Here is a 14,070-nt window from a genome sequence, read left to right as displayed (position 1 = left end):
TGGGGGAACCCCCGCCCCGAAACTTCCCCCCCCCCCCCGCCCCCAAAACCGGGACCGGGCGGGGCGGCACCGGGGGTGCAAAGGGGGCGGGGGTCGGTCCGTACACCGGGAGAAGCCCCCGCGGGTCCGGGCGTGCGCCGGGGGTCGGCCCGTGGCCCGGGGGTGGCACCGGGGGGTCCGTCCCTGCACCGGGGGGCTGCCCGTGGCCCGGGGGGTCGGTCCGTCCACCGGCGGCTGCACCGGGGATCGGTTTGTGCACCGGGGGGGTGTCCATCCGTGCACCGGGTAGTCGGTCTGTCCGTGCGCCGTGGGGTCTGTCCGTGCACCGAGGGATCTGTCCGTGGACCGGGGGGAGCCCCCGCGGGTCCGTTCGTGCACCGGGGAGTCGGTCCGTGCACCGGCGGCTGCACCGGGGGTCTGTCGGTGCACCGAGGGGTCGGTGCGTGCACCGAGGGTGCAAACGGGAGGATCGGTCCGTGGACCGGGGGGTGCCCCCGCGGGTCCGTCCGTGCACCGGGGGTCTGCCCGTGGACCAGGGGGTCGGTCCGTCCACCGGCGGCTGCACCGGGGATCGATTTGTGCACCGCAGGGTCGGTCCGTGCACCGGGGGGCAGCACCGGGGGGTCTTGTCGCTGCACCGAGGGTCGGTGCGTGCCCCAGGAGATCGGTCCGTGCACCGGGGGCCGCCCTCGGGGGGGTCGGTCCGTGGACCGCGGGGTCTCCCCGTGGACCGGGAGCAGCACCGGGGCGGGGGGGTGTCGGGCGGAGCAATTCCTGCACCGGAGCGCGGGGGCTCGGTCCGTGCACCGGGACTTGTAACCGGGTCGGCGCTCTCAAAGCCCGGGGGACGCGGGGACACGCACCGGGGCTGCGGCGGGCGGCGGCTGCCACCTGCTGGGGACGCCGGTGAACCCCCCCCCCCCCGGGCACCCGCTGCCGCCGCCCCCCCCCGGCGTGTGTCCGCGTCGTGTCCCCCGCTGCCGCCGTGTCCGTGTGTCCCCCCCCCCCGCCCCGGTCCCGCCGAGCCCCGGCCCCGCGCCCCCCCCCCGCCTCTCACACCTCCCGCCAGCAGGGGGCGGCGGCGGCGACGCTCTGCCCGCCCCTCTCGCTGCCCCGCGCGCACTGACCGCTGGGAAACGCAGTCGCGCGCCTCGCCCCGCCCATCGCTCTGGGAACCACGTTACCCAGAATGCACCGCGCGCGGCGCCCCGGCGGGGTGGGCGGGGCGTGAGACCACGTGCGGGCGCGGGGGGTGGTGCCGGGCCATGGCCGAGAGCGCCCCGGGGCCGCGGGTGGGCACCGGGAGCGGGGCCGGCACCGGGCCGGGCTGGGGGCGACCGGGCCGGGGCTGCGGTAGCCCAGGTCGTGGGGGCGCGGCCGGCGGCGGGCGGGGGGCGTGTCTGGTCTCCACGCTCCGGTCCCGTCGGTGTCCGGGCCGGTCCCGGGATGCTCCGCGGGTTTCCGTGTCCCCGCTCCGTGACGCCGCTTTTGCTGCCCGCAGGGTCCCGACCCCCGGGCCGGGGGGGGCCCGTCCTCGGGGAAAACGGCGATCTCGGGGGCTACCGCGCCCCGCTCCCCCCGCGCCTCCCTCCCGCGGGACGCACCGGGAGAGGGGTCGGACGGTGACTCCGAGACCCCCCCGTCGAGCGTGACCCCCAGCGAGGAGGAAGAGGAGGAGGAGGAAAAAGAAAGCGGCCACCAGGTGAGCGAGAAATGTCCCCCCCTCCCCAAAACCCCGTGGGATTTGGGGGACCCCCCCGGCTGCCCCCCCCGCCCCGTCTCCCCGCAGTGGCGGGTGGGGGACGCCTGCACCGCGGCCTGGTCGGGGGACGGACGCCGGTACCCGGCGCGGCTGCGGGCGCTGGATCCCGCCGCCGGCACCTGCGTGGTGGAGTTCGACGGTTACGGCAACACCGAGGAACGGCCGCTGGGCGAGCTCCTGCCCCCCCCCGCCGCCGGGACCTGCGGGGGGAGCGACCCCCCGAGGGGAGAAACTCCCCCTTCCCCGCGGGAGCTGCCTCCCGGTGCGAGGAGGAGGAGGAGGAGGAGGAAGGGCGAGCAGGCGTCCGGCTCCCCCCGGCCCCCCGAGGTGAGTGTGCGCGCACCACCCCCCCCCGGGCTCTGGGGCACCCTGAGCCCCCCCACCCCGTCCCCCCGCTAAGGGGCTGTGGGTGCTGCTGGCAGGGGACGCCCCCGCCGTGGCCCCCAGCCCCCCCCCACGCCCTGTGGGAGGAAGAGGAGGAGGAGGAGGAGGACGCCTTGGCCATGATGCTGATGGCCTGGTACATGAGCGGGTACCACACCGGCTTCTACGTGGTACGGCGAGGGCTCCATGGGAAGGGGGGGCGAAGGAGGGGGACCCCCCTGGTGACCCCCCGCTCCTCTGTGCCCCAGGGCCTCCGGAAGGGGCAGGCAGAGGCCGAAGAGCCCCCCCCGAGGCCGAGCCACCGGCAGAAGCAGCCCCCGCGCAGCTAGCGGGGGGGGGGCAGGTAGGTTTGGGGACACTCTGGGGCTGGGACCCCCCTCCCTGTGGTCCCTGGTGGGGCCCCACTCTGCTGGGGGGGGGGGGCACGGGAGGACCCCACAGGGATGGGGTGGGGCTGGGGGACCCCCCAGGGGTATGGGGGGGCACCTGGGAGGGTTGGGGGACACAAAGGGACCCCCACAGGGATGGGGTGGGGCTGGGGGACCCCCCAGGGGTATGGGGGGGCACCTGGGAGGGTTGGGGGACACAAAGGGACCCCCACAGGGATGGGGTGGGGCTGGGGGACCCCCCAGGGGTATGGGGGGGCATCTGGGAGGGTTGGGGGACACAAAGGGACCCCCACAGGGATGGGGTGGGGTTGGGGGACCCCAGGGGGACGCTGGGGGCCTTGGTGTGGCTATGGGACACAGTGCTGGGGGGCTGGGGTACCCCATCAGCCCTTCTCTGCTGCTCACCTGTGTTTGCCCCCCCCAGGTTGATCCGGCCCCCCCTGTGCTCTGCTCCCACCCTCCTCTCACTTGCAGAGGGGGGTGTTTTCCCCCCCGGGGGGGTCCTGGCTGCAGGGAGGGGGGCAACAGCCTTCCTCCACCCTGGCCAGCTCTGCATCAGAGCCCTGCTCCGGGGCGGGGGGGGCTGCAGCACCCCCTGTGTGTGTGTGTGCCCCCCCCGGTCTGTCCCCTCCTTCGGAATAAAGCTGTTTGTGAGCCCCGTGTGCCAGCCTGTCTGCGCCGTCCCCGGGGGGGGGGCCCAGGGCTCCGCCACCGCCGGGATGAGCCGCCGCAGCCGTGTTTGCTCAGGGAATTGGCAGCCGCCTCGCTGCTGGACGCGGGGGGGGGGCTCAGCACCCCCCAGCTCTCGGGCCGCTCCGCCTGGACGTGGCGCTGACGTCGATCCCGCCGCGGGCGGGGGGCACGTGTGTCCCAGGGGACGCATCTCCCGGGGACCTACGAGTGTGTGTCCCCCCCCGGCGCCTCGTCCGGCTCGACGACAGCGTCAAGGTTTGGGGAGGACACACGCACATGCGCCCGCTCCCCACCTGCGTCAGCGGGTGTTTGCCCAGGCCGGGGGTGGCGGGGGGGGGTGTGTTTGCCCGCAGGGGGGGTGGCAGAGGAGGGGGGGTATAAAGCTGAGCCGGGAGCGCCGGGAGCAGCCGGGGAGCGCCGGGAGCATGGGGGGCGCCTGGCTCTGCCTGCTCTGCCTCGGCGGCTCCGGCCTCATCCTGCCGGGCACCGCGGCGCTGGGGCTCCCGCCGGGCCGGAGCCTCCCCGGGCAGAGCCGCGAGGAGACGGAGCTGGTAAGGGGCTGGGGGAGCGGCGTCTGCAGGGATAGGGGCCCCCACAGCCCCCCCCCACATTGCTCTGGGACACCTCGGGGTGCTCCTGCTGCTGTCACCCCAGTTTGGGGCCGGTTCTGGCTGTGCCAGGGTGTCCCCAGGGTGCTGGGGGGGGGGGGTGGGTGGGATGGAGATTTCACCCGTCGCTGCTCTCGGGGGGGGTCCCCGCAGCCGCTCCCCCAGGGACTTCCCGCAGAATGTGGGATTTTGTATTTTTTTCCTCTTTTTTCCCCCCCCGACGGGAGATGCTGTGCTGGGCGCTGGGGACGCAGGGTGGCACCGGGGTGTGGGGGGGATGCACCCAAGCACCCCAAGCCCCCTCCTCCCCGATTCCCCCCCCCGCCCCAGCAAGGACCGACCCGGAGCGGGGCCTAGCGGGTGCTGAGCGGCCGTTACACCCCAGGGCGCAGCCTGCGGGGCTGGGCGCTGCTCGTGGGGGGCACAGACCCCAGCACACCCCCCCACACACACACACCCCCCCCGGGGGGGTTCGGGGTGACGCGGTGCTGTCTGCGGCAGGTCGAGGCGCTGCAGGAGGTGCTGGAGAAGTTGGGGAGCCCGGAGCCGCCGGCGGTGGAGAAGAGGCTGAGCTGGGTGCCCTGGGTACGGCTGCGCGGGGGGGGCGCCCTGGGTGCCGGAGCTGGACCCTTTGGGTGCTGGGGGGTCCAGCCGGGGGGGTGTGTGTGTTGGGGGGGTGGCCGGGCTGTCCGAGAGCCCCCGGGCTGAGGGGTGCTGCCGTCCCGCAGTGCGAGCCCGGGGAGCCGTGCGCGGTGCGGAGGGGGGCCCGGATCGGGAAACTCTGCAGCTGCCCCCGCCGCTCCGCCTGCAACTTGGTCACCCTCAAGTGCTCCTGAGGCACCGGGGACACCGGGGACACGCCGGAGACGCTGCCCCCCGCCGGGATGCTGCTGGCCCGGGCCGTGCCCCGTGCAGCGGGGGGGGGAGCCGGGGGCCCCCAGCCCTCTCCCCGCACCGGGCTGTGCCCCCACCGCACCTTTGGGTGTCCGGGGCCACATTAAACCGGTTTGGATTCCCGCCTGCCGCCTCCTCGCTGGGGGGTTCCGGGGGGTCAGCCCCCCTCTGCCGGCTGCGGGGGGCTGGGGTGGGGGGCGAGGGGGAGGGGGGACGCTGCCGGGGCGGGCTGGGGGCCGGGGAATGGGGCTGGGGGGCTCCTTGGCCACCGCGCGGGTTATCGCTGCTGGGCTGGGGCTGGGGGGGCAGTTTGGGGGGGTGAGGCCTCGGCGCTGCACCGCACTGCACAGCCCCTGCGCCCCGCAGCCCGGCACCACCCAGCACTGCGCGGCCTCACCTCTGCGCTGGGCACCCCAGCACTGCACCCCACTGCACCGCACTGCATCACATTGCACCACACTGCGCCCTACTGCACCGCACTGCACCACACTGCATCGCGCTGCATCACATTACACCACACTGCACCCTACTGCATCGCACTGTGCCCCATTGCATCGCACTGCACCCCACTGCATCACACTGCGCTCCACTGCATCACACTGCATCACACTGCACCACACTGCACCCTATTGCTTCACACTGCACTCCACCGCACTGCACCTCACTGAGCTCCACTGCATCACATTGCACCCCACTGCACCACACTGCGCCCCACTGCATTGCACCCCACCTCATCACACTGCGCCCCACTGCATCGCGCTGCATCTGACACCCCCAGCGCTGCGCCGCACTGCACAGCCCCATCCCTACGCTGCCTCCCGTCTCTGCAACGCCCACCCCCAGCTCCGCGCTGGCCTGCGCAGCCCTTACACTGCACGCACCGCACTGCACCGCACTGCACTGCGCGGGCGGCCGGGCCCCACCCACGGCGGCCCCACCCCGCCATTGCCACTTTAAGAGCTCCCCGCCCGCCGCCGCTCCCCCCTCCCATCCCGTTCCCCGCCGAGCTCTCCCATTGGCCGCCGGTGACATCAGTGGGCGGGGTTTGGCGCCGCTGACGCACGGGGGGCGTGGCCCGGCGCGGCGCGGCGCGGCGGGCGGGGGGCGCCGAAGATGGCGGCGGCGGCGGCGCGGGCCGCGGGGGCTGCGGAGGGCGCGGGCCGGGCGGCGGCGGCGGCGGTTCCGGTTCCTCCTCCCGGCCCCGCCGCGGGGCCGCGCCGCTACTCGCTGCTCGCCATCGTGGGCGGCGGTTGCCACCGGCCCGGCCTGCTGGCCGCCGCGCTGCAGCAGCTGGAGCGAGGTGAGCCCGGGGCGGCGGCGGCGGCCGCGGTGGTCCCGGTGCTGCCCCGGGGCGGGCCCGTGGGCTTGGCCCTTCCCTGCGAATGATGCTCCGGGCTCGGGCCCTCTCCCGACCTGCACCCCCGCACCCCCCCGGCCCGGATCCGGCCCCCCCCTGGGGTCTGACTCCCCCCCCAGCCCGGTCCCCCGGGGTCTGACCCCCGCCCCGGGCCCTCCCGGTCCGACCCCTCCTGCCTCAGGGCTCCAGGAGCTGGGCTCCCAAGATCCCACCCAGACCCCGAACATCTGCCCCCTCCCGTGCCCCGGGGTCCCCAGGATCTGCCCCCCCCCCAACCCCCAGCACCTGCCCCCTCTCCTGCCCCAGACCCTCAGGATCTGCCCCCCCCCCCCTCATGCTGCCCCCCCTTATTGTCCCTGTCCCCCAGGGTCCGTCCCCAGGCTCGGGGGGGCTGCAGGTGGCCCCCTGTGACCTGTCCCCTCCCTTTGTCACCCCCTGGGTCCTTGCCCCATGCCGCTGCGGGGGCCAGATGCAGGGCTGGGGGGGGGCCGTGCAGTGGGGACCCCACTCCCGGGTGTCCCGGAGCTGGGGGGCTGGGGGGGGGGTGTCTCAGTCTGCAGCATCGCAGCACCCCCACGCTGGAGCAGGTCCCTCAGATCATGGGGACACACACACACGTCAGCGCTGCCCCGTTGTCCCCCCCCTTCGTGGGACCCAGCACCCTGCGAGGACAGGACCGAACCCCGCTGGCCCCGAAGAGTGAAACCCCCCAAAAAATGGCCCCAGGCCTCACCCGGCGCCTTGTGCAAAATTTGTGCAAAATTTGTGCAACCGCTCCCCGAGGCCGCGTCTTACGCCACCGCCGGCGCGTGTCCGGGCCGTTAACGGGCAGCGCTTGTGGCCACGCCGGTCCGCCACTGCGATGGGGGGGCTGGTAACCCCCCCCCAAATCCCTCTGGGGGGTCCTCAAGGGGTTTTGGGGCCACCCCTTGGGGTTCCCAGCCCGGCTCTGGCAGTGGGAGCACCCTCACCCCGCGCGCCCCGACTCCTCCGGCACCGTTAATTCCTTTAATTGCCGCCTCTGCCGAGGAGCCACCCGGTGCGGCCCGTGCCCCGGGGGCCGGGTTTTGGGTTGGCAGAGCTGGTGCTGCCCTGAGTCACCGCGCAAGGTGCTTCCCCCACCGGCAGCCGGACGGGGCATCGGCCTCTGGCGGGACTTGGGAACCCGCTGCGGTCACCCCAAAAAAGCCACCGGGCTGGCACGGCTGCGGGAGAAGGGACAGTGCCCGGGGTGCTGCTTCTCCCATAAACCGCTGCCGTGTGGGTGCTGTGGGGTGGGCACGAGGTGCTGGTGGGTGCCAACGGGGCTGAGCTTCCCCCCTGTTTTTGCGTGTGTGTCTTGTGTGTCCCCCCCCCCAAAAAAAAGGAATCCGCTCTTGGGACATCGATCTCTCCTCCTGCAACCTGGACGAGCAGCTGAAGCTCTTTGTGTCCCGTCACTCGGCCACTTTCTCCAGCATCGTGAAAGGTAAAAGAGGGGGCACCCCCCTCCCTGGGGTGGTGTTTAATTCGTGGGGTGTTGGAAACCGCCCCCCCCGGTCTGTGCAACAGGCTTTGCTTTGTCCCCCCTCCCCGCCACGGCCGAGCCCTGTGATCCCCCACGTGAGAAACCGCTTCCTTCACCCTCCCCCCCCGGGGCGGGATGCGATTTCCAGTGGGGAGGGGGGAAAGAAGATGGAGCCGGGGCTGCTCCGGTGCCTCTTCCCCACCGTGTCCCCTCGTCACGCCGCGGGGTCACCGCCTGGCGTGGGGGGGGAGCCGTGGGGGGCGGTTGGGTCTGCAGTGGGTCCCTGTGTGGGTTCCTGCCTGCCTAGAAAAGGGGGTGCAGCCCCAGGACCCATCCTGGGAGCACCCAGGGCTTGCTGCGGTGCTGGGGGGGGGTGAAAGGGTTCCCTCAGCGTGACCCCCCCGGTTCTTTCCTCCCCTCCCTGCGGCAGGAAGGACGCGGGAAACGAGTCCTTGGGCTCAGCGGATCCGCTGGCCCCGCGGTGTCCGGGAGCGGGACGGTGGCGGTTCCTTTTCCGTGGGGGAAGTGGGCAGGCGCTGGCCCTGCCGCTCTGTGTGTGTCCCCGTGTCCCCCAGTCCCGCCCCCATGGGATGGAGCCCCCAGCGGGGTGCAGCCCCGTGGTTTTGGGGAGGGGAGGGGGGGGTTGTTGGGGTGTCAGCGCTGCCTCCCTGCAGGTCAGCGGACCCTCCACCACAGAGGCGATGTGCTGGAGACCCTGGTGCTGCTCAACCCTTCCGACAAGTCCCTGTGTGATGAGGTGAGCTGGGGCAGGGCGGGGAGCACTGCGGGGGGGCCCCTTTCAGAGCTGCTGGCAGGGGAAGGCCACCACCCCGAGCCTGGTGGCATCCTCCTGTCCCCTCCGTCAGCTCCGAAACCTCATCACGGACGTGTCGCAGCACAAGCTGCTGGTGTTTGCGGGGCCCTGCGTGGAGGAGACGGGGGAGCTGATGCTGCAGACGGGCTGTTTCTCCCTGCGGGACTTCATCCAGATCTTCACGGATAAGGAGGTGAGATGCCGGGGAACTCCTTCCCGCGGCGGGGGGGGGCGCTGCGGGAGCGACTGTCTGCTCACGTTCTCGGCGCCTCGGCGGGGAGCGCCAGCGCGGGGGGGGGGGGTTTGGCCCAGGCGGCTGCTCCGCAGGCAGCTGCCAGCACGTCCTTCCCGCCGCAGGGCTGGGGAGGCGGGGGGGGCCATCGGCCTCATCCTGGCCCTGAGCCGCAGCCGGGGGTGGATGGGGAGCGGCTCCCCCTCCCCGGGCATCGTGCTGGGGATGGGGAGTGGGATGGGCTGTGGGAGCCCCCGCGCTGTGCTTGCTGAGGGAGCGGGGGGCTGCGGCAGGGCACCCCTTGAGCTGCTCATCTCTGGGTGGCCCGGTCGCCGCCTGAGGCTCTGGCTGTCCCCGTCCCCTCGCAGGTCGGGGAGATCCTGAGCTCCGCAGACCCCTCGGCCAAGGCCAGGCTGACCATCAGCTGCCCCGACTTCGGGGAGTGGAAGGACTCGGGCTTGGACCATCACAACCTCCAGGACTTCATCGAGCTGCGCTACAACCCGGGCTGCATCCTGCCGGAGATGGAGGGGCTGGAGGAGTTCATGGAGTACCTCTCGGAGTCGCTGGAGCCCCAGTCGCCCTTTGACCTCCTGGAGCCCCCCACCATGGTCGGCTTCCTCAAGCTCTCCAAGCCCTGCTGCTATATTTTCCCGGGTGGGAGAGGGGACTCGGCTTTTTTTGCCGTCAACGGCTTCAACGTTTTGGTCAACGGAGGCTCCAACCCCAAATCGTCCTTTTGGAAGCTGGTCCGGCACCTGGACCGCATCGACTCCATCCTGGTGACGCACGTGGGCACCGACAGCCTGCCCGGGGTCAACAGCCTGCTGCAGCGCAAGCTGGCCGAGCTGGAGGAGGATCCGTCCCAGGGCTCGCAGGGCAACGGGGACTGGGCCAAGAACCTCATCTCCCCGGAGCTGGGCGTCGTCTTCCTCAACGCCTCCGAGAAGCTGAAGGACATCGAGGGTAACTCCCGGGTGCTGAAGAGCTGCGATGAGGCTGCCCTGACCCTGCACTACCTGGAGAAGTTGGGAATCCGTCCCAACCCGCTGGCCCGCGACAGCGGACCCCGCGCGGAACCCACCGTCCTCTTCCAGAAGATGGGAGTGGGCCGCTTGGACATGTACGTCCTGAACCCCGTGAAAGGCACCAAGGAGCTGGAGTTTCTCCTGCAGCAATGGTCGGGCAACAGTTACCCCAAGGAGCAGGACTTGCCCCTGCAGTGCCTGACCTCCGTCTGCGCCCTGCTCGTCTGGCACCCCGTCAGCCCCTCCGAGAAGATCATCCGCGTCCTCTTCCCCGGCTGCACCCCCCAGGGCCGCATCCTGGAGGGGCTGGAGAAGGTGAAGCACCTGGAGTTCCTCAAGCACCCTGTGGTCACTAAGAACGATCTGAAAGCACCGTCGGCGTCCCAGCCTGAGAAGCTGCTCAAGCAGAGGAGAGCGGAGAGCAAGGAGAGCCTGAAGTCGGCTTCCAAGCTCAGCTTGGTGGATGCCGGGACACCGGCGCCGAAGGAGAAGGCTCCGGTAAAGGTGGAGAGGAAGGAGCTGAAGGCAGGGACCAAGGAGAAGCCCAAATCCCTGGGGGAGACCGCCAGAGCGGGGTCGGAAGAGGAGAAAGCCAAGGAGGCCCGGGCCAAGCTGGACTCTTCGATGGAGAAGCTGAAGGTGGATGCGAAGCCGAAGGTGACCAAGGAGAAAGCCGTGCCCAAGAAGGAGCCTGTTCCCCGGAAGGAGGAGAAGAAGCCGCTGAAGAAGGATGAGGGGGCCGAGGCGAAGGGGGAGGCCAAGAAGGAGGCGAAGGGGGTGAAGAAGGAGGCGAAGGCTGAGACGCTGCGGAAGGACGCGAAGGAGAGCAAGGCAGAGGCCAAGGCTCCCGCCAAGACCCCGGCGAGGAAAACCCCGGTCCCGGAGACCCGCAAACCCCTGGCCAAGGCCGGAAGCATCAAGAAGCCCCCCCTGAAGAAGGAGGCGGAGAAGCCCAAGGCCAAAGCCCCCCGGGAGGCCGGTGGCAGGAGGGAGCCGGGGACGTCGGATGGCTCCAAGTCCTCCTCCCCCGAGGACATGCTGCCGGAGGCCGAGCGGGGCCGGGGGGCCGCCTCGCTGGGGGCCGCCGGGAGGAGGAGGAAGGAGGAATCGACGGATGAAGGCATCACCACGGCCGAGAGCGAGCTGGAGCCCTCGCCGCTGGAGAATGGGGGGGCCGGGGGGCCGGCGGGACCACCAGGGGACTCATCCTGCCTGGAGAACGGCCTGGAGGAGCCCGACAGCCCCCAGCGTTTCCGCTACCTGGAGAGCAGCCCTCTGCGGGCCGTCTGCCCCCCCTCGCCCCTGGCCAAGACCCCCAAGAGCGACCGCAGCGTCAACTTCGACCTGACCCCCACCGGGATGCTCAACCATGGCCCCGAGGGCGCCGAGGACGCCTGCGGCAGCTCCGAGGAGAAAACCCTGGAGATGATGTCTCCGGCCAGCTCGGGGCCGGCCAGCGCTGGCCACACGCCCTTCCACCAGTCGCCGGTGGACGATGGCGCCGAGGAACCGGGCAGCGGCAGCAACCGGCAGCCAAACCCGTGGCCGCCGGCCGGGGGCAAGGCCTCGCAGGACGGCGGCTCGCAGGAGAAGCAGGCGGGCTGCCTCTCCCTCAGCCCCTTCAAGGACGACGTCCCCGACGTGTCCCCCACTGTCACCACCCCCTCGCTGCCGGCCGAGGTGGGCTCCCCGCACTCCACCGAGGTGGACGAGTCGCTCTCGGTCTCCTTCGAGCAGGTGCTGCCACCCGTCAGCGAGTCCCCGCCGGAGGAGGGCAGACGGTCCCGGGGAACCGGGGGGACACCGGAACCGGAGGCCACCAAGGGCGGGTTGTCGCTGCCGCTGCGGCCGTGCCACCACCCGTCGCGGGCTGAGGGCGACGCGGTGCCGCGGCCCGGCCGCCGTTCCGACTCGCCCCACGACGTCGATCTCTGTTTGGTGTCACCCTGCGAGTTCGAGCACCCCAAATCCGAACGGTCGCCCTCGGCCGCCGCCAGCCCCCGCGAGCTGTCGGACAGTGACCCGTCGCAGGAGCTGGTGCAGCGCCGGGGCCGGGCGGGCGAGACGCCCCCCACCTCCGTCAGCGAGTCGCTGCCCACCCTCTCCGACTCCGACGTCCCTCCGGCCACCGAGGACTGTCCCTCCATCCTGGCCGACGGGCTGGAGTCGGACGAGGACTCGGAGCAGCCCCCCCGCGGCGTGGCCAGGGCCCGCGACCCGCTGCCGGCCCCCATCAAGGACCCGTGTCCCCTCCCCGCCCAGCCCGGGATCTGCATGGTGGACCCCGAGGCGCTGCCAGCCGAGCCCCCCCGCGCCGGCAAGAAGGAGCCCCCCGGCAAGGTGAAGAGGACCCCGTCCCGCGTGGGCTCGGCGCCCGCCGCCCCCAAGGCCGAGCCCCCCCGGCACCCCACCTTGAACCCCAAGGCCAGGGGCCCCACCAGCTCGGCCCGTGACACCGGGGACAAGGCCAAGCTGCCCCCCGGGGACAAGAAGGGCCCTTCCAGCGGGGACACCCGCACCCCAGGGCCCCCCCGCAGCGCTGGAGCCCGGGCTGGGAGGGCATCGCCGGCAGGTACGGGGCTGGGGGGGTCGGGGGGGGGGGGGGTGGTGTGTGTGCTGTGGAGCAGCTCAGGGGTACAGTGGGGTCTGGGGGGGGGGCGGTTTAAGGGGCTCCTACTCAGCACCGTAACCCCATCCCACCAGGCACACGTGCTGCAGCCCCCCCGGGCCCCCCCGTTTACGTGGACCTGGCGTATCTCCCCGGCTCCTGGAGCGCCCGGACGGTGGACGAGGAATTTTTCCGGCGCGTCCGTTCCCTTTGCTACGTGGTCAGCGGCGACGACCACCTGAAGGAGGGGGTCCTGCGCTCCCTCCTCGATGCTCTGCTCGCCGGCAAGCACCAGTGGGGCACAGACGTCCAGGTGAGCCCCCCCAGCACCCCGCTCTGACGGCAGGATCTGTCCCCTCGCGGTGCTGGGGGGGTGACGCGGTGCCGGGGGTGTCTCCGCAGGTGACTTTGATCCCCACTTTCGACTCGCTGGTGATGCACGAGTGGTACCAGGAGACCCACGACCGGCAGCAGGAGCTGGGGATCACGGTGCTGGGCAGCAACAGCACCGTGGCCATGCAGGATGAGACCTTCCCTGCGTGCAAGGTGGAGTTCTGAGAGCTGAGGGGGGGGGGGGGAAGGCCCCATGGTGTGGGCTTCATCCCCATCCTCCTCCTCCCTCAGCACCCCCTTCTCTCCCTCCCTCCTCACCCAGTGGCTGCACCAGCCCCCACTGAGGCTCGGAGGGGAGGGAGAGGGAGGGGGGGGAAATGGGGTTGTGTGTGTGTGTGTCCCACCACCACGACCCCCCCGGGCTCGGCGGGGACCCGCAGCACCCACCCACCGCACCCACACCCGCCGCGTGGTTCCCGCATGCCCACGCCGGAGCCGGACACTCCTCACTCTGCACCCACCTGGGGAGGGGGGTGAGGGACCAGCTGGGGACGGGGTGACTCTGTCTCTTGGTGTGGGGGGGGACACAGCACTCTGTGTGTGTGTGCGCGTCCCCCCCCTCCAGCACCCGGCGGGCAGCGAGCCCCAGCCGCGCTCGATTTAACAGGGTAAATTTCGTTGTTTGCTGTTCCTACCCCCTCCCCGAACAAGCCACTACTGCCACCCCCCCGGTACTCACAACCCTTGGGCTGAGCGGGGGGAGCCGGCTCCCCCCTTCTGGGGGGGGGGCACTGAGGGGTTCCTGTCCCCGTGGGGCAGCGCTGGGGCTCGGGAAGGGGAGGGGGGGCTGCTCCTCCGCCACTACAGCCACGGGCTTTGTCCTTGGCACCGTTGGGGTGTGTGTGTGTGTGTGTGTGCGTGCGTGTGTCCCCCCCCCGCGCCATCACATGCAGCGCCTGCGGGGGGGGGGCTTTTCTCCCCGTGGGGCTGAGACCTGGCAGCTCGCTGCATCGATGGCTCTTCCCTCCCTGGCAGCAGTTGCCGGACGGTTGTTAAGAAACCAAAAGTCTCGTGCAATTTTTAAGGGGTTTTGTGAACAGAGAGCAGGGCGGGGGGGGGGGGGCAGGATTTAGCCCCCCCGGCCCTCCCCATCATCCCTGGCTGGGGCAAACACTAACCCGTTTTGTAGGAGGCTCCTCGCTGGTTCTTTTTGTAACGACTTTTTAAGAAAAAAAAAAAGAGGAAAAAAAAAAACCCCACGAGTGAAAACTGAACAAACCAAACGTGTTTTGGCGGGAGGTTATTTATCTGGCGCCCCCCCCTCCCCGCACCTCCCCCCCCCCCTTTCCCCTTCCTCCCTCCAGGCACCGGCTGGTGACCGCGGGGGGGTTTTACCTTGGATTGTATCGTCGTACGTGTTCGGGGAGGGGGGGGGGAACTGAATGTTTCACCTTTAGTGCT

The 14,070-nt window shown here is 71.5% G+C and overlaps 3 protein-coding genes across 4 annotated transcripts; all 3 read left to right on the top strand.

Moving 5' to 3' along the window:
• Positions 1–1,221: 1,221 nt before the first annotated feature.
• Positions 1,222–3,190, top strand: LOC141971064 (uncharacterized). 2 transcript variants are annotated; one of them, XM_074928150.1, is made up of 6 exons: positions 1,222–1,292; positions 1,502–1,702; positions 1,790–2,089; positions 2,185–2,316; positions 2,395–2,489; positions 2,960–3,190. In XM_074928150.1, exons 1-5 carry the CDS (start codon positions 1,266–1,268, stop codon positions 2,473–2,475), a joined length of 741 nt encoding a protein of 246 aa, XP_074784251.1. In that variant the 5' UTR covers positions 1,222–1,265; the 3' UTR covers positions 2,476–2,489; positions 2,960–3,190. The 2 variants fall into 2 exon arrangements, with proteins under 2 accessions (XP_074784251.1, XP_074784250.1); XM_074928149.1 differs by having other exon boundaries at positions 1,502–2,089.
• Positions 3,191–3,653: 463 nt separating this feature from the next.
• LOC141971112 (cocaine- and amphetamine-regulated transcript protein-like) lies at positions 3,654–4,672 on the top strand. Its single transcript, XM_074928238.1, has 3 exons — positions 3,654–3,779; positions 4,338–4,421; positions 4,565–4,672. Exons 1-3 carry the CDS (start codon positions 3,654–3,656, stop codon positions 4,670–4,672), a joined length of 318 nt encoding a protein of 105 aa, XP_074784339.1.
• A 1,171-nt stretch (positions 4,673–5,843) lies between these two features.
• On the top strand, positions 5,844–14,064 carry MAP1S (microtubule associated protein 1S). The gene is made up of 7 exons (XM_074927708.1): positions 5,844–6,030; positions 7,454–7,555; positions 8,269–8,351; positions 8,461–8,601; positions 9,009–12,240; positions 12,372–12,589; positions 12,679–14,064. The coding sequence occupies exons 1-7, from the start codon at positions 5,844–5,846 to the stop codon at positions 12,832–12,834; spliced, it is 4,119 nt and encodes a 1,372-aa protein (XP_074783809.1). The 3' UTR covers positions 12,835–14,064.
• Positions 14,065–14,070: the final 6 nt, after the last annotated feature.

The sequence above is a fragment of the Athene noctua genome, chromosome 27, assembly GCF_965140245.1.
Source record: "Athene noctua chromosome 27, bAthNoc1.hap1.1, whole genome shotgun sequence".
In the NCBI taxonomy this organism is placed as follows: Eukaryota; Metazoa; Chordata; class Aves; order Strigiformes; family Strigidae; genus Athene; species Athene noctua.
This window is presented reverse-complemented; position numbering and strand designations above follow the sequence as displayed.